This window comes from Lasioglossum baleicum, chromosome 19 (genome assembly GCF_051020765.1).
Source record: "Lasioglossum baleicum chromosome 19, iyLasBale1, whole genome shotgun sequence".
Taxonomy (NCBI): Eukaryota; Metazoa; Arthropoda; class Insecta; order Hymenoptera; family Halictidae; genus Lasioglossum; species Lasioglossum baleicum.
The window spans coordinates 2,235,918-2,255,120 of record NC_134947.1 but is presented as its reverse complement, the minus strand read 5'-3'; the positions used below and the strand labels follow the sequence as shown (position 1 = coordinate 2,255,120).

The 19,203-nt window shown below is 45.4% G+C and overlaps 1 protein-coding gene across 1 annotated transcript; it reads right to left on the bottom strand.

Moving 5' to 3' along the window:
- Positions 1-8,421: 8,421 nt before the first annotated feature.
- On the bottom strand, positions 8,422-18,311 carry LOC143218325 (uncharacterized). Its single transcript, XM_076443458.1, has 8 exons — positions 18,307-18,311; positions 17,654-18,215; positions 17,368-17,586; positions 16,864-17,247; positions 15,919-15,928; positions 15,783-15,853; positions 13,481-13,879; positions 8,422-13,340 (listed from the first exon to the last, which is right to left on the bottom strand). Exons 1-8 carry the CDS (start codon positions 18,309-18,311, stop codon positions 10,683-10,685), a joined length of 4,308 nt encoding a protein of 1,435 aa, XP_076299573.1. The 3' UTR covers positions 8,422-10,682.
- Between the last annotated feature and the right edge of the window lie 892 nt (positions 18,312-19,203).

Genomic DNA, 19,203 nt, shown 5'->3' with positions numbered 1-19,203 from the left:
TCGTATACCTGAAGACATCTGTACAGTTCGTCACCGAGTGACCCAGTGACACACATTTCGAAGCAGCAAATGTATTTACGGCTGAATAAGTGAGTTTTCAATACAATTAGTTTCTACTTCTTCTCTCGTTCGGGTAACGTTGCCGTAAGTCGGGTAAAAAGATCCACCCATATGAATTGACAAGTAAAGTTCTTCCGCGACCGACAAAAAGTCTAAAGGAAATGTTGTTCAGAATCATGGTCTTGACAACATATCCAAAGCTCATCCAAATCGGGTAAAAGATAGTACAATCGATCGATTTACAATTACAAGTTTTTACAATTATGTATCTCGTAAACTAAAGCCGGCCGACAAAAACTGTAAAGGGAAATGTTGTTCAGAATCATGGTCTTGACAACATATCCAAAGCTCATCCAAATCGGGGAGGATTCACATAATCCCGAGAAACTCTTGTTCGTTACGGCATCGCGGCGCACAGTGGTGCCAAATGGCCAAAAAGCGGAAAAAAATCTATAAAAACCAAACCATCCAACACATTTGCTTGAAAATTTGTGGAAAGCATGCCACAGGTACAACGGTTATGTGGCAAGAAAATAAATATTTATTTATTTATTAATTAATTTATTTTTTCATTAAATTTTTTTTTACTTGTTTTACTGTTCTCCGATTTTGATGAAATTTAAATATGTTATAGATTTCAACATTTTGAACAACTTTTTCCTTTTCCAATATAGGGGGGTCGCTTTTAGTTTTCGAGATACTCGCATTTTCGTATGCAGGAACTGACCAGGAGCCGTAAGAGCTGTGTACATACATATGTGTACATACCAAGATTTTCACCACTTTTAACCACTTATACCTCGTGTGTATGTTAATCAATTTCGATGAAATTTTCAGTATATATATAACTAAGATAGATCTACTAAACGTATATTTTAAATTTTCTATACGGCGACAAATAAAAAAAATTTTTAAACTGCCTTTTTTTACGTAATTGCTATTCTTTCAAAAAAATTTTTGCACGTTATTTAGTAAACAACTGCATTTAATTGATCACAAAAAATCAGATCGTTTGGTAAAAGTTTAGAAAAGTTATTCCGTTTTAGAGAGCGTACACGGATACATGCGTCTGACTATAGTTAGAAAAAATTGGTCGCAGAGCCAGGTTCGCAGGAGTTCGCAGCCAAAACCTGGTTGGATATGTACTTGAAAGTGTGTTGCATTATTTGCAACAAGTTTTATCTTGGCGCTTTTTGGCGCAAACAAGTTATGTCAAATTGAATTTTAATTCTACTATTCAAAATAGCTCTTTTTCAATTTGTGTTTTAGATAAATAAATGACACTTACATTAATTAAAGCTACGTTAAATAAATCATCTATTATAAACACAATCAAATTATAATATTGTTCAAGTGTTATAATGTTTTAGATTCTTGTGGCTGCGTTTATACGTAGACGCATTTATAAGCCAAAATCGCAGGTTTCCTTTTTCCAAACTTTCATGTCATATTATTCCTAGAAATAATTGATACTTATAAAAAATTTTTATTGGTTTAAATACTCCAACTATATAGTAAACGAAATTGCAATGAAAAATCTATGTACCCAACATTCGAAAAATTGATTTTTTTCCCTGCTCGCACCACTGTGCGGCGTTACACCACGCTCGTCTCCCGGCGCGCTGGACTGAACGTGCCATCGCGCGTCTAGGTCGCGCTCTGATTGGTCCGTGTTTTTTGTTAATAACTCCTAAACAAAGCCCCGGCTGACATTGGTGCAAAGGAAAATGTTGCTTCAAATGACCTAAGGAACCTCCCATTTCCCGGAGTCGAAGGGGTTTTGGGACACCCTGCAGAATAGATACAATGCAAAAAACAATTAATTTCTTGATTAACTTGCGAATGTAATAAAGAAAACCAAAAAATCGACTAAAATACACCAGCAAATAGTATTCGTACACACCTTAATTCGAACTGCGTAGGGAACAGTTCTTAACGTAAACATACCATGTAAACATAAACAAATTGCGGTGTAAGTATGATTGATCTCCTCAGTATATTTAAAAACGTTGTTGGCATCAATAGCATTTCAAAGTCTTGAAATATTCAAAGTTATCGTTGAAAAATGGGACAGAAACTTGCGGAAACAACGATAGAAAAAAGAAAAATTATTATTAATTTGCACAATCAGTGTAAAAGTTTAGCAGAAATTTCGCGTATTGTAAGTAGACCTCGATCTACTATACAAAGTTTAATTGACAGGTATGGGCTACGAAAAAGACTACAAAATAAATCAGAAGTAGACGTCCACGAAAAATCAATGAATACACTGGTAGAGTTATTATTAGAATGGTAAAGACAAATCCAACAATAGTTGAACACATTAAAAATAATTTAAACATTGACGTATCTGCTAGTACTGTGCGCAGTTTTATACGAAATTCAGGATATCACGGACGGGTGGCCCGTAAAAAATTTTTCGTAAGTGAAACGAATAGAAAGAAAAGACTGGAATTCGCAAATAATAATGTAACTACACCAGTGGAGTACTGGAATAAAGTGATCTTCACAGATGAAAGTAAATTCAACATTTTTTGGTCTGATGGACACTGTACCGTTTGGAGAAAAAAAAATACAGAATTGAAACCACAAAACTTAAAACCTACAGTCAAACACGGTGTAGGTTCAGTACTTGTTTGGGGCTGCATGAGTGCAGCTGGTGATGATTAGAATTTATTGATGGAATAATGAACCACAGGGTCTATATTGACATTTTGAAACGTAATCTTGATCTTAGTGCAGAGAGAATGAATATTAAAGATGATTTCGTTTTCATGCACGATAATGATCCCAAGCATACTGCGTATACAGTAAATTCTCTATAAACGCGAACGCATCGGGGGGATTTTGTCTCGTTTTTCGATCGTGGTCCTACTTTTTTTGAGCTTCAAAGGCCGAGCCGAACGTAGAGAAGGACAGCGCGTGTAAAGCGAGACCACGCGCGGGCCTTTGAACTGTGCTAGCGACTTAGCCTCTCCGCGTCTCTTCCTTTTCTATACGCGCTATCCTTCCTTGCGCCCGAAACGTCCATCGTCATTTAAACCTCTACAGTTTAAATACCATCGAAGGAAAACTATCGAATTCGAGCGTTTGCATCCGTCAGGAAAAGACACACTTTTTGTAGTTTTTGAACTGTTTTAAGTAATGTACTTAAGATTTATTTAATTTTGTTTCTTATCAAAAAATTGTAATGGAGCGAGCGACGCGCGTGACTTGACACGGTGTTCGGTTTTGCGACATGATCGGTCATAGTTCATCGCGTCTTTATATTTGCGAAACCGAACGTTAAATAATAAAAATATAAAACAGTTCAGCATATTTTATAAAGTAATTTTTCTCGTTTTTTAATCTTTGCCTAGCGTCGAGATCGCAATTTCTCTATCTTTTTCACTCGCTATACATACTCTTATGTTCTAAAGTCACTTCATACATATGTACATATGACATACCGTCAATTAAACCACTAAATTCTTTCAAATTATATCGTGTTTAGTATCATTTTAATCAGGAAAATGCCAGAAATGAGGTAGTGAAAATCCCATAACAGAATCATGGAAAATGAAGAAGTTTGACTGTGGTGTAACGTTATGATGACTCACGGGCGCGTTTGAACTGTGCCGACGACTGCGACTCTTCGCGTCGCGTTAGTAGTGGTTCGCACCAATATACCGAGCCGAGTCAGTGTATTAGTTTGGAGGGGATATTTTTGTCGCGTTTATCGTTGAAGATTTTCGCGTTTATAGAGAATTTACTGTAATATCAGAATGTGGATGCTATAATACATAACACACCGGCGTATCTGAAAACTCCGCCACAATCTCCTGATATCAATGTTATAGAACACCTGTGGGATTATTTAGAACGACAGATCAGAAAACATGAAATTTCTTCAAAAGAGAGCTTAAAAAATGCACTGAAGGAAGAGTGAAACAAGATTCCACAACACGTGACCTCAAATTTAGTAAATTCAATGCCGAGAAGAATTGCAGCGGTTATAAAGGCCAAAGGCTATCCAACCAAATACTAGTTAACAATTTTTTAATGTCACATTAATTTACACTACGTTTTTTTTCTCAAATTGTAAAAAGTTAGAGACTGTACGAATACTTTTTGTTGGTGTATTTCAGTCGATTTTTTGTTTTTCCTTATTACATTCGCAAGTTAATCAAGAAATTAATTGTTTTTTGCATTGTATCTATTCTATAGACTTCTCAGAATATGTACGTATTCATTGTTTACAGAAAAAATAGTTAATAAACGACAATTTCACAGTTTTGTTTGAAATTTATCACTGTACGAATACTTTCTACACCCACTGTATAGAAGCAGTGAGGCGTCGTCCCTTTTTGTACGTTTTACAACATCCGAAATACATGGATACGAAATATAAGAATATCGCCTGGAGTGAGATCGCGAAAGAAGTGGGTGTGCCTGATCAGTATTCACTATATTTTATTAACAACTTCGTTTATACATTATGGTGGTCCTTATTTTCCAACTTTCGAATTTTCTTGGCATTAGCTCCCTATAATATGACACTTGGTGAAAAAATGTGTGTAAAATTTTAGTTCGATTGAGCAATGGGAAACCGTACTGCATCGCGCTTGAAAATTGTTTATTTTGAAATTTGATTTTCTGTATTCCTATATCGTTGACTTTGTCTTTCCATTCTCTATAACTATATAGAAATAAAATACAAGGCAGACGATTGACAGATGATTAATTAAAAAATATTTTTCTCGGTAGCGGACAATTGCAAAAAACGCTGGCAAAACATAAGGTGCGGCTATAGAAAGCATCGCGCCCGCGACAATGCAACGCGGAGCGGGCAGGCGGCATCCAACGAGAGGCCATATAAATTCGGTAACACTCTGCATTTTTTGAGCCCTTCCTTCGAAGAGAGGGCTACGTTGTCCAGCCTGGACGAGGAGGAGAACTCCGGGACTAGCCAGGAGGTGACAACGGGTACAACCGCGAGCCAAGACACTGATTCTGGCTTCCTTAGCCAGGAGGTGACCGCGTCTACAACCGCGAGCCAGGACACGGCTTCTGGTTTCCTTACCGAGGGGGAGGAGAACGATTGCGAACCTTCGCCCAAAAGGAGACGAACAGGGGGGGACGTATCAGACACTATCAATCGATGTGCCAATTTGCTCGTGAGATCGATGAACGGCTACGACCAAAATACGAGCCAGGCTTTCAAAGACAAAGTAATGCTTGTCAGGTTCTTCAAAACGATGGCGCTCGAAGTTTGTGAATTGAGCCGGAGTTCACAAGACGCCATCAAAATGAACCTCCTACGGGACATATCGGAGAAACGGTGCGCAGATGAACGAAAACGAGATCTCCACGACAGCGAATAATAACTGTAATAATAACTAATGATTGAAAATACATTTTCTTTTCCATTGTATGCATTCATATGAAAAAAATTTTATTAAAAAGAATTGAAAGTCTATACAGGCATTGTTGAATTGTTTATTTGACCCTAGCACTCCCAAATTCCAATCCTTTTCGGGCTGCCAACGGGGGCTCTCGAATCCATACATTTCTGTATTCATACCTCTTAAGAAAAAATAATTTAAGATAAAAAGTTGGTAATATTTTGTTGATAATAATAAAAAGTAAATTTTGTTGATAATAATAAAGTTGTTGATAATAATCATTTCTTTAAATAGGAATGCATATTTTTTGTTGCGCTATTGAATTTCTCTATTGATTCTACGTAAAAAATGATTAGGGTACCATGGAAAAAGTTATAAGTTTTCGATGTATTTTCAAAGCCTGTCTTTATTGAAGAAGATTGATCAAGCGCATGGCGTTTTTGCCAAGTAGGACACTTGCGGATCGCCGAAATAATAAACAGCTAACAGGTGAATGTCCTAGCGAGCGTGTGCGAAAGAGTGAGAGCGTGAATGTGTGTGTGAGAGAGAAAGCGACGAAGGTGCGACAGCCGCGAACTCCATACGAGAGCCGATTCGCACGTACATGTTGTGGCGATCGGCCTATACATATAACCGTTATGGAACCGATATAATATCGGTTCCGTAGAACCGGAACCGAAATCGATATAAAGCTGAAACTTTTTCACTCGCAACTGTTTTAAGACAATTTCGGTTCTTATAACTATTTTGAGAACCGAAATCGATATCATAACCGTTTTCAACCCCTGCTCAAAAGACATGTCGTTTTTCCGACGCGGAATTCATATGCTGCCAGAAAGATGGGAGAAAGTGGTCGCTAGTGATGGGCAATACTTTGAATGAAATGTTTTTGTTTCTTATAATTTAAATAAAGCTTTTATTTTGTAAAAGAAACAGCGAGAACTTATTCAAGGTCTAATAAATTACACCCTGCTGATCCCACCAAATACAGAGAAGAAGCTTCGAACCATGGATATTTGGTTTTGCAGACGATGTTGATGCATGGCCGGGCTTACCCCACGATTTTCTACGCTTTGGATTATCGTAGAGTGTATCCACTTTTCATCGCCAGTCACGATGCGGCGCAAAAAACCTTTTCTTTTCTGCCGGTGAAGCAGTAGTTCACACGTGAGGAAACGCCGTTCGACGTCTCTCGGCTTCAATTCATACGGTACCCAATGTCCTTGCTTCTGGATCATTCCTAAAACTTTTAAACGTTTTGAAACAGTTGACTCATCTACTTGTAATGTTTTTCCAAGTTCTGCTAGCGTCTGACATCGGCACTCCTTCTTGTACCATTACATTCTATAAAGCTTTGCGATCATAGTCCAACAAAAATTTCTTCCGGATTGTTCCGGATCGGAGAGTTATAACTAATTTAGGTAGAAATGAGCGTCGAAAGTGGCGACTTTCGTTTCGAAATTGAAAAAAAAACTTACAGAATGATTGGTAATGTTCAAATATTAATAACAATATTAATTTAGATGATGACAGAATGAAATTTGTGAGTGCCCTGTACACCTACCTGAACTCTGTACATCGTACTCAAAGCGTTTCGTTATCACTACTTTTCAAGAGTTTCGGATACAAAATGGAATGGAGACAAAATGTTTCGAATAAAAGTTGAACAGTACTTAAACATGTACAAAATTCTATATTTAAAATTCCGAAAAGAACATTTTTTTCGACAAGAAATAAGAATTATTTTGATTTTTCTAATGTTAAAGTACAATTTTTATTGCATAATGTTATAGCTGGCGTCATGACGAATCCAACGATCTACTTTTTTATGTCCCTGAGCCCATAATAACGCTACAATATTTTATTCCCGTTTTTCAGTCAAATACCCCACTGTGCAGCGGAACGATCGGCTTCTCTCGAAACTTGTATATCGTCTCGGAAGTCGTCGATTGTTTTCACTGCGAACACGTTTAGGGTTTCAGTTGTTTTCTGGACTGTTGGACCATTGAAACAAATGTATTTGTTTTCTTGTTACAGATTCGATCCTGAGACGGTATGCAAGCCAGATCGATACTTTTCGATTATCGAAATCAAGACGCAGCTTCGTGTCGTACTTTCAACAAGCAGGAAAGGACGTGAGCGTGAGTACGAATTATCTCCCCAATTAAACTGTGTTAATGAATATCTCTTTGTCCAAACCGTTCATGAACAATTAAGAAATATTCAACTTGTATTATTTATTTTGTATTAACTGATTTAGTCTGCGACAGTCGTTCGATTTAAATTAAATGAATTTATCCTTTCTGTTACAGAGCACTAAGTGTATAAAATATTTTGAGTGGATTTTTTACGTGGATACCTAATGGATGCTTATGTAGATCTCTACCTTGATGACCCAAGACGACATCGATAGCTGAGAACGAGGGCAACGTGTCGTACTTTTTTCAAGGGGGAGAGAACGTAAGTACCAAGAGATATCTTCACAATTAATCTTTATTATTAAACATTTCCTTTCAAAGTATTAATGAAAAATTGTACAGCCTACACTTTTTATTCGAAAATCATTTAAATAGCATTTAAATTGAAATCTTTTTATATGCAAATGGAATTGTATGAATCGATTTTAATATTTGTTTGTTTTATTTTTCGATTTCAGGACTCTAACGCAGCTTCTCATCCTCCCAACAAGTAGTGAGTAAATAAACAACTGTCTTTTTTATATTCTTTTTCTTTCGTAGACAATATTGACGAGTACAGCGACCGTGAGAACGCCAGGCGTTCACGCGGGTAGTAATCTGTTTCCTAGCTAGGTAGGGTTGAAACAGGTGTGTTTCGTCGTCGTTCGGTTTCCTCGCGTCCGTGCTCCTTGGTGCTGAACGGCTCGCCGATCCATGGTCCTAAACGACGAAAGGAATAAACGGCGCGAGGAACGGAATCGGTACGGGTGAAATAACTGAGACGTGTCGGTTTGCGGGCAAGTAAATTATACTCGCTGCCTTTCGGACGCGTAAGCTACGGTGCCTCAGGATACAGTCCGCAATGGTAATGCTACGGTGCCCGTGAATTTAGAACGTGTGACCGTGAGAGTGCTACCTGAACCTGTAAGTGGCGTAGGACGCAGGCAGGATGGACAGGAGTAGAGTTAGATCACGACTGTCGTCGTGATCTCCCTACCTAGGCCGGGTTGTCGTGGTCCGTCGATGTCCGTGACGCACGGGTCATCGAAGTTCCTCCGGACAGTCGTTCAGGGAGTTCGGTCAAGGTGACGCACCTTGTCTGGCTCGACTGGCCTCGTGGGCGACTCGCCTCACGAGGGTGACTTTCTAGGCGGTTTTTAGGCGACGTCAAAGGGTGACGCACCACTCCTTGTTCGTCGGCTCTCGGAGGCGACGCGCCTGGCGAAAGTGACCGGTGACGCATCGGATGTTTCGAGGTGGAGCACAGCTCGCACCAGCGGAAGTACAGGATAACTGGACAGGAGGTTCTCCGACGAAGTCAAAGGGTGACGCACCACTTCTTGTTCGCTGGCTCTCGGAGGCGACGCGCCTAGCGAAAGTGACCGGTGACGCACCGGGTGTTCGAGGTGGAGCACGGCTCGCACCAGCGGACGGACAGGACAACAGGGTTTCTTCGACGAAGCCGAAGGGGTGACACACCACTTCTTGTTCGTCGACTCTCGGAGGCGACGCGCCTAGCGAAAGAGACCGGTGACGCACCGGTTGTTCGAGGTATAGCACGGCTCGTACCAGCGGAATCAGGATGCCGATAACGGCGGAGACGTGGACGACGGTTACAGGTAGAATACTCAGAGCACTGGAATATCGCACGAGGTGATTCCCGGATGGCTACTGGTAGACTCAGGTGCTTCTAGTCTGTTCGCGACGGCTTTTATAGGAATGGTTTGGTGGTAAGAGATGGTGGTGCGGTGCGGTATTTTGATGGTGACGTATACCTTCTTCCGCACAGTATTTTGGCAATTTGATTTGGATTCCCGTTGGAATACGGGCCTGGGTGCGGGGTACGTGCGGTACAGGCGGTGTTGTTGTTGTGACAGGAGGCCGGTGGTACGTTACTAGATTCGCGTCGTTGTGTATAACCGGTGGAGGTGTGGCAGGGGTTTGCTCGTAACAGGCCTACGTTATGTAGGTCTGTTACACCCCCCTCCTTCTTCGGGGTGAAGAGCGAAAGGCGGCGAGACTGATTTATTCAGAAGAAACAGGTTTGGTATACATTGTTACAAAAGAAACTCGTAATACTGGCTGGTGTCAGAAAAACAAAATGTGTATATCTGTATGTAATATCAGTGTGGTGCTGCGTCGTTGTTGTTCCCCTCTCGTTGTCGGCAGCGCCTCAGTCGTCCGGCTCGGTCGAATTTTAGGACCCACCTCTCGTCCCCTATAGACGCCAGGAAGCGTTTGGAGGTGGTCAGCAGTAGTGGTACCTCAATGCGTCGGCCATTTGGTAGTAGGTACCACGTTGTTGGGTACGTCGCGTTTTTCCTTTGGTACCGTATTGGCGTCAGTGTGTCGCGGTGGTCTGCGGGTGTGGGGACACCTTCGTTCCCTGGTTCCTTGCTTAGCGGCTCCATTGGGCTGTGTGTGCCTGGCTGCTGGAGAACTGAACTGGTTCTGTGAACTGGACAAATGCTCTGGATTATTTTCCGGGGTCGGCCTCGGCCGTGTGGGGCCGGAGTAGCCGTCGGGGCAGGGGCGGGTGCGGGTACCCTGGTTTGTTCCGCGGGGGTATCTGGTTGCGCGTCCGGTTCGGTGCTCTCCGGGCGAGCGTCGTTTTCGGGGCAGTGTTCCGGTTTGAGATACTAGATAAGGATGTGTCGAATCCATTTTCTCCTTCCGTCCTGGAGGTCAACGATAACTGGCGATATTATGCGTTGCACCGTATAGGGACCGCTATATTTTGGGGCTAGCTTAGCAGCTATGCCCGCTCCCTTTTCGGACAGGGTATGTTCCTTTTTCCAAACGCGATCCCCTATGGCTGGTCTCCACTCGCGGCGTCGCAGGTTGTAATATTTCTCTTGTCTGCCGAAGGCCTGCGCTAAGTGAAGTTTGGCCAGTTCCTGGGCTTCTCGTAGATTTTTCCAGCGTTGGCTCGTCTGCTGCTTGCTGTCCTGGTACTCTTAACTCTCGACCTTGATTCAGGTATGCCGGCGTGTATCCGGTCGCCTCATGCCATGCGGTGTTGATGGCAAACCTTGCCTCGTCTAATTTTTCGTCCCAGCGGTCATGGTTTTTCCCGACGTACTGAGCTAGCATTGTTTTCACGACTTTGTTTGCTCTCTCGACCGGGTTGCACTGTGGTGCATACGGAGGTGTACGGCGGTGCGTGATGCCGGCTGCCTGTAGTAGACTGGTAAACGTCTCTCCAATGAATTGGCGTCCGTTGTCGGATATAATGATCTGTGGCGCTCCGTGACGTAGGATAATATCCTTCTGGATCGCCGCGGCGACAGCAGTGCTGGTGGCTTTTCGAAGGGACGTGAGTTCGACCCACTTCGAAAAGCGATCGAGTGCGACGAGTAGCCAGATGTGTCCGCGGCAGCGGCCCAACCAGATCTACGGACACGGTGTGCCACGGTTGTGTCCCTGGATTAGCGTGGAGGCGTCCTGGTGGCGGTACAGGCGGTGACTTGTATTGTTGGCAGCTGACGCAGCTGCGAACGTGTCGTGCGATGTCTCGGAACATCCCTGGCCAGTGGTACCTCTGGGCAATGCGGACGCTCGTTTTGGCGATTCCTAGGTGTCCCGCGGTGGGGTCGTCGTGAAATTGCCGTAGCACTGCCTCTCGGTCGGTCGCCGGTATGCATATTCTCCATGCGTTTCCGGAATCTGGCTCGTTGTAATCGAGCTGATGCGGTATTCGTCGTTGTAGTTTTCCCTCGTAAATCCGGGAATTGGGAACTGAGGCGGGATCGTGTTGCACGGCTTCCATCTTCTTCTCGTACCAGGAGTCGTTACGCGGTTTGGTGCGGAGGAGACTGACGCCTGGTACAGGTTCGATGCGGGATAATGCGTCTGCTACATGGTTCAGCTTTCCTGGCCGATACTGGATGTCGAAGTCATACTGTTGCAGTTCGAGGGCCCATCTCGCCAGTCGTCCGGTTGGACTGTCGATTTGTTGCAACCAACGAAGTGCCTGGTGGTCTGTGAGAACCGTGAAATGGTACCCTTCTAGGTAAGGTTTCATTTTCCGAATTCCCCAGACGACGGCCAGACACTCCTTCTCCGTTGCGCTGTAGTTTCGCTCTGTGGTGCTCAGCGTGTGGCTGGCATATGCGATAACTCTTTCCTTGTTGGCGGGACCCTGTATGAGCACGACTCCCAGGCCGTGGTCACTGGCGTCGGTCTGGAGGGTGAACGGCTGTTCGAAGTCCGGGCAGGCGAGTACCGGTGTGGTGACCAGTTTGTCCTTCAGTGTCTGGAATGCCTTCTCCTCGGCCTCGGTCCATTTCCACTTTGCGTTTTTGCGTGTAAGCTGTGTGAGTGGTTCTACTATTTCCGCAAAGTTTGGTACGAACCGCCGGTACCATGAGGCCATGACGTGAAAACGTCGAACTTCCCGGATGTTTTTTGGTGCGGTTATCTTTGCGATCGCACTCGTCTTTTCTGGGTCGGTTCGTATCCCCTGCTGGTCGACAATGTGTCCGAGGTAGCGGAGGCTGCTAACGCAGAATCGACATTTATCGGGATTCAGGCGGAGTCCGGCTGCGCGGAGGCGTCGAAAGACTTCTCGTAAATGTCGCTGGTGTTCCTCGAGGGTCTTACTGGCGATGATTATGTCATCCAGGTACGCGAACGCGTATGGTTCGAGTTCAGGACCGATTATTCTGTCGAACAGCCGTTGAAATGTGGCGGGTGCCGAATGTAAACCGAACGGCATGACTCGAAACTGAAATAAACCCTTCCCTGGTACCGTGAAGGCGGTGGGCGGTCGGCTGGCATCTTCGAGTGGGACTTGCCAATACCCATTTTTTAGATCGAGGGTAGTCAAATACCTCGCCCCTCGTAATTTCTCGAGGGTTGCCTGGATATGTGGCAATGGGTACGCGTCTTTCTCGGATCGGTCGTTTAGTCGACGGAAGTCGACGCAAAACCTGGGCTTTCCGTCCTTTTTCTTGACAACTACCACCGGCGAGCTCCACGGGCTGCTGGACGGCTCTATTACTCGGTCATTGAGCATTTTCGCGACTTCCTCGTTTATTATCGCCTGCATTGCCGGGTTTCTGGGTTGGTAGCGCTGTTTGAGCGGCGTTTCATCGAGCAATTTGATACGGTGCTCGATGAGATTTGTTCGTCCCGGTACCGCTTCAAATAGTTTCATTTCTGCTTGTAGGAAGTCGTCGAACTGTCGGCGGGCACCTTCATCTGGTACGCGGAGGCCCATTTGCTGGCATGGTTCGGACAAGCAGGCGGTGGGCCAGGTTGCTATGTTGTATGGCGGTTTCAGGTTCATTCGGAGTGCCGCGATGGCTTGAATGCCCAGTAATACTGGCGGACCCATATTCGGCAGTATGGTAAAGTCCTGCTGGTTTTCGGTGCCTAGTGCGGTGAATGATAGTCGTATGCGGCCGGCGGGCTGCATGCTCGTGCCGTCTGCCAGGCTGATTCGCGTGCTCGGTTCGGACGCTCGCATGCCTTGTTCGAGTGCCCACTCGTACGCTTCGGCGTTGATACAAGACAATTGGGCACCGGTGTCGAGCAAGGCGTCGATTTCCCTTCCTAATATTCGAATCGGTAGGAAGGGGCGGGGCGTATACTTTATGTCTGGGGCCGGCGTTCGCCCGTTCGCGACGAGCCCCGTGCGTCGTTTCCCGGTTGATGACACTCCTTCGTGAGTATTCCGTCTCGACCACATCGCGAGCAGAATTTCCGGTAGGCGTTTCTACACTCGAAACGGGTGTGGCCCCGTTGTTTACACCGCCAGCAGTGTGTCATTCGGCTGTAATTGTTGCCGTTGTCACCTTGGATTGCGCTGGCGTCCCCTTCCCCGCGGGGCGTGTTGCTCATTTGGGCTGGTCGTACCTCAATTGGTTCGGTGCGGTGCTGGCTTGGTGTGTGGTCCCGGTTCTCGTTGGTGGCGGCGGCGAGGGGCCGGCTGGCAGTCCGTTGCATTTGGTTTTTCCGCTCCATGGCTCTCTCGATGCGTTGCACCTGTCGGAGCAGGTCTCGGATGCTGGAAATCGATTCTGGACCGATGATGGCCGTGTAATCTGGCAGCATGTTCTCATAAATGGTTTCCAGATATTTGTCCGTCGGGATGAGCGCTCGTCTCATGAGGGTGGTGAGCGCGTTCATGTACTCATGGAACGGTTCTCCGGGTTTCTGTACGCGTGCTCGTGCTTCGCGTGCTCGTTGCACCGGGGTCTTGTGTCCGGCGTAGACCATCAGGAAGTCTGCGGTGAATTCCTCCCATGTGCTGATCTGGTATCGGTTGCTCCGTTACCAGTCTTGGTACCGTTGACCGATTTCCTCGGCGGGGGTTTGCAACGGTGTGTTCGAAATTTCGACTCTCGGGGCAGGTAATACCGGTGCGCATCCAGAGATGGCGTCTGGGGTACGAAACGCGTGTGTGTGCCGGCGCGGTCACGGTTCAACGCGGCTCAGGAATGTTACGCGGCGTACTGGTCCTCTGTTTACGCGCGCTTTACCGAGTTGAACCGGTGATGCTACGCTGACCTCACATTTTTACCCCTTGCTGGGTAAAAGGACGGATGACGTTTTCGAACGCGCGGTTACCCATCGACTAAATACCCTTCCCAAATACTTTAGAAAAATCATGCGGAAAATCAGTGTAGTTCGAGCCGCGATAGAGAGAACATCTCCAGACTTGTCAATTCAAAGCTAACGGTTGCTATTAGCTGTGTTTTTGATAGTGATATTTAAACTAATCACTAGACTGAGGATCTTTATGCAAAATTAATGTTGGCTGCCGCTATTACAAGGGACAGGAGCCAGGCAGATATTTGATTCTCACTGTGATTATTTTAAGAAGTTGAAAATAATACTATGGTGTTTTGAAATTATTTTAATCTCTCTACCGTATTAAAATGCACCTACTAATGTTTGCTACAAATGCATGAAATCTGCGGTCTAGTGATTGCATTACCTGATTGTTGTAATTTGTGCAGCAGTACAAGGGATATGGCAATTATTATTAGTGCATAACTATGTGTTGACAAATGTGAACAGTGATTGTGAGTGTGGAGAAATTTCAAGGCATCTGTGTGAAATAAACATACGAATTATTTATCGATTCGAAAGTGAAAGTTAAATTCTGGATCGTCGACTTGACCGCGCATCCCTTAGGCCTTCTACCACCGGCAGTGCAGTTCGTCGACCTGGCCGTACGTCCCTTGGCTTTCGGTACTGCCGTATACCTGAAGACATCTGTGCAGTTCGTCACCGAGTGACCCAGTGACACACATTTCGAAGCAGCAAATGGTTTTACGGCTGAATACGTGAGTTTTTAATACAATCAGTTTCTGTTTCTTCTTTTTTTTTACGATTGTCTCGTAAACCAAAGCCAACCGCCAAATAGAGTAAAGAGAAATGTTGTTCAGAATAATGGTCTTGACCACATATCCAAAGCTCATTGAAATCGGATAGAAGCTAGTAGTACATCGATCCCATGGATTTACAAGTAAAGTTTCTCGCGATAATCTCGTAAACTAAAGCCGATCGCTAAAAAGTCTAAAGAGAAATGTTGTTCAGAATAATGATCTTGACCACATATCCAAAGCTCATTGAAATCGGAGAGCATTCACATAATCGAGAAACTCTTGTTCGTTGCGATGTCACGGCGTACCACCGACACTCGCTTGCCGGCGCGGCGCACAGTGGTCTAAACGGGCCATTTAGCTGGACAAAACCCAAAAATGGAAATCTCGCAGAAAATTTCTCGCTTCGGTAAATGAGAGGTAAGGCACCAGGTCAGAAGAATCACTGTTGGTTTTTCCCTTTTTATCACCCCATAATAAAATATACCCCCACGAACAACTCATTTTTCATCTTCGTATTTCTTCATCGTCGTTCGACACCTCACTATTCATTAGTATATCTCGTTGTGAACATCAAGTAGTGGAAATATTTGTGGAATTTTTCATTCTATGATGGATACCAGCATGAACCAAAAGGACAAAACTCAAATAAAACTTAAATATATTGTTTGTTTGCTTAAAAATGAAAGTATACTTCAAACGTACATAGCATTCAAACTTTGACAGTCTCGCAAAAAAAATCTTTAAAAACCTTTAGGATGGAACTTGTTGGAACATCTTTATAGACGTCTAGAGTGTTCGAAAAAATCAATTTTATTAGCACGAACTTGCACCTTTGAATTTGAGACAGTTTTTAGTAATTCAATGTCGATATACGAATCATCTCTATGATTCTGTTCTACGTAAGCCACAAACGACACAAAAAGATATCAAAACATGGTTGGAGTAAACGTGATATCGTACTTTTGGACCCCTAAAATTTATGCAAACAATTTTGAAGATTTATAACTTTTTTAAAATTTTGAAAATGATTTTTTTTAGAAAATTTTTGTACAAATTTGTCGGCCTAAAAATACGATGTAACTTTTATTTGAATCAGTTTTTGCTATCTTTTGTCGTTTGTGATTCATAAGCACTTACATAAAACGGTCGGTTCGGAAGTTTTTCGGTGGAAATGCCCAATTCTGACCACGATGTTTTGAACATTTCGGATAATCTGGCAAGAAAATGTTTCAAACAAAAGTTAATCGATACTCAGTCATCTATAAATCCCAATAAAAACATTTCACAAAAATTTTTTTTTTAATAAAAAAATATAATTATGTTAATTTTTTAAACGCCACTAAGTATTTTTTATTACATATTGTTGTAGCTGATGTCAAGTCGAATCCAATGACCTACTTAACTACGGCTTTAAGTCTTAAAATAATGCTAGAATAATTTTGTCCAGCTAAATTGCCCGTTTAGACCACTGTGCGGCGCGGCGCGGCGGCCCAGGGCGCGCTCTGATTGGTCCGTGTTTTTCGTTAATAACTCCTAAACAAAGCCGCAGTTGACATTGGTGCAAAGGAAAATGTCTCTTAGAATGGTCTCAGGAACCTCCCATTTGAATTAACGACACTTGTTCTGGGACACCCTGTATAGCGCGCGAAAGCGCGGACCATGGAGAGTGCTCTCCGATTGGCGCGCGCTTGGTCTCGGCGGTGATTGGCGCGCGCTGGTGTCGAGAACATAGGTCGAGAAATATAGATGCGAGCGGTCGCTCCCGTTCAGATGATGTTCGTGACGAGGTATCGCCTCGTCGCATCCCCCCCTTTCTTCGGAAACGGGACGTACAGCGTCACGGGGAGCCGTGGCGGGATTAGCTAGAATGAGATTCTGTAAGAAAGTAAATTTGAATTTGCTTACGATACGCCGCGGTTCCCCCACGTGGCGGACGGCTCCCGTGTCCGGGTCCAACCGTAGCGGCCAACGGTTGAGCTCTTGCTCGGAGACTGGCTGTCTTGCTGACATGGCTGTTGCCGCCGTACCGACTCGGCGTGCTGCCTGTCGACTGGACCTCTTGTATCCCCTCTCCTCGGCCGTCCCTTCCGCCGCGCCATCTATTGGCGTCGGGGCGGGCTCGTATGGCTTCAGGTCCCTCACGTGGACATGCTGGACTGTCCTGTTTCTCTTGTCGAGCAGGTCGAATATCACCGGAGATATTTTCCGTTGTACCTTGAATGGGCCGCTGTATTTTTCAGCTAGTTTGGCGTTCCGGTAGGCTGCCTTGTCGGAGAGAATGTGTGTACGCTTTGACACGAGACTTCAAATGGCCGGCGCCCAATCTCGTCTACTCTTGTCGTAGTATTTCCGTTGCTTTTGGAAACTGCGGGCGATGTGACATTGAGCCAGTTCTCGAGCCTCCTGTACCTGGCGTAGCCGTTCTTGCAATCCGGTTGCCCTTCGTTGACCATTTTCGTACCGGAGGCTCCCCGGTGGTACCAATTCTCTTCCGGTGTTTAGATACGCTGGAGAGTATCCCATAGCGCTATGTTGCGCTGTGTTATATGCGAACGCCACTTCGGGGCAGTATTCGTCCCACGTCCGCTGGGATCGTCCGATGTACTGGCTTAACATCGTTTTTACTACCTTATTTACGCGTTCGACCGGATTACACTGTGGCGTGTATGGGGGGGGGGGTGAGTCGGTGTTTAACACCCCATTCCTTGAGGGCCTTCCCAAGTTCTTTTCCCACGAACTGCCTTCCGTTATCGGTCACGAGGACGTCGGGACACCCGTGTCGCAGTATGACCAGTTCGCGGATGGCCCGTGTTATGGCTGGGCCGGTAGCTTTTCTTAGTGCCCGTATTTCGATCCACTTAGTGACCCGATCCTGTATGACGCGCAGCGTGGTGTTTCCTGCGCTGGATCGTGGTAGCGGTCTGACTAGGTCGGCGGATATCATTTCCCACGGTCGGTCAACCGGTGTTGCGTGCATTCGGCCCGCTGGCGCTTGCTGCGATGCTTTGTATTTCTGGCAGCTCTCGCAGGTTCGTACGTGGCGAGCACCCTCACGTAGCATTCCGGGCCAGTAATACAGACGACAGAGACGAGTTAGCGTTTCCGCGATGCCCAAGTGGCCTGCTGTCGGATCGTCGTGACACTCGCGGAGCACCCGTTGTCGATCGTGAGTGGCTACGCATAATTTCCACTCGTCTGTCGCTGGGTGTTCGTCGAAGTCGAGCGTATGTAATATGTGACGGTACAGGCGCCCTTGCCTGATGCAGTATTCCGGGTGATCAAGCGGTCGTTCTCGGACTGCTTTTAGTTGACGGTGGTACCATGGACATTTTTTCCTTTCTTTCGTACCGCATACTTGGACTGGCTGTCTGGATAGTGCATCGGCCACGGTGTTCTCCGGCCCTCATCGGTATCGTATCTCGAAGTCCCACTGGCTTAGTTCCATTGTCCAGCGTGCGAGTCTCCCGGACGGGTTGTCTATTTTCTCCAGCCATTGTAGTGACTGATGGTCGGTCAGTACCACGAAGTGGTATCCTTCCAGGTAATGGCGCATTTTCCAGATACCCCACCGCACCGCGAGGCACTCGAGTTCCGTTGTCGAGTAATTACGCTCAGCCTGGTTTAACGTTCGGCTTGCGTATGCGATCACTCGTTCTCCGCCCTCGCTTTCCTGCGTGAGCACGGCGCCCAGTCCCTCTTGACTGGCGTCCGTTTGTAGCGTAAACGGCAGTTCCCAGTTCGGAACTGCCAGGACTGGGGCCTCCGTTAACTGGCGTCGCAGTTGGTCAAATGCCTTTTGTTGCGGTGCTTCCCATTTCCACTTCCTCTTCTTCTTTAGCAGTGCCGTCAGTGGTGCTGCAACTCGGGAAACATCGGGTAAGAAGCGGCGGTACCAGGACAAGGGACCCAGGAACCGTCGTAGCTCCTTCACTCCGGTGGGTGGTGACAGTTGTGTCACCGCCGCCACTTTTTCTGGATCGGTGTGTAGTCCTTCCTGGTCCACGACGTGCCCCAGATATTTTAATTTCTCGCGCGCGAAATGGCATTTCTCCCAGTTCGGCCGCAGGTTCGCTGCTCGGAGCCGCTGGAAGACCTCTCGTAGAATTTGTTCGTGTTCCCTGAATGTCTTGCTGGCGATGACGATGTCGTCTAGGTATGAAAAGGCATGAGGTGCCATGTCTGGAGATATTACCCTGTCGAGTAATCGTTGGAACATGGATGGGGCCGAGTGGAGTCCGAACGGCA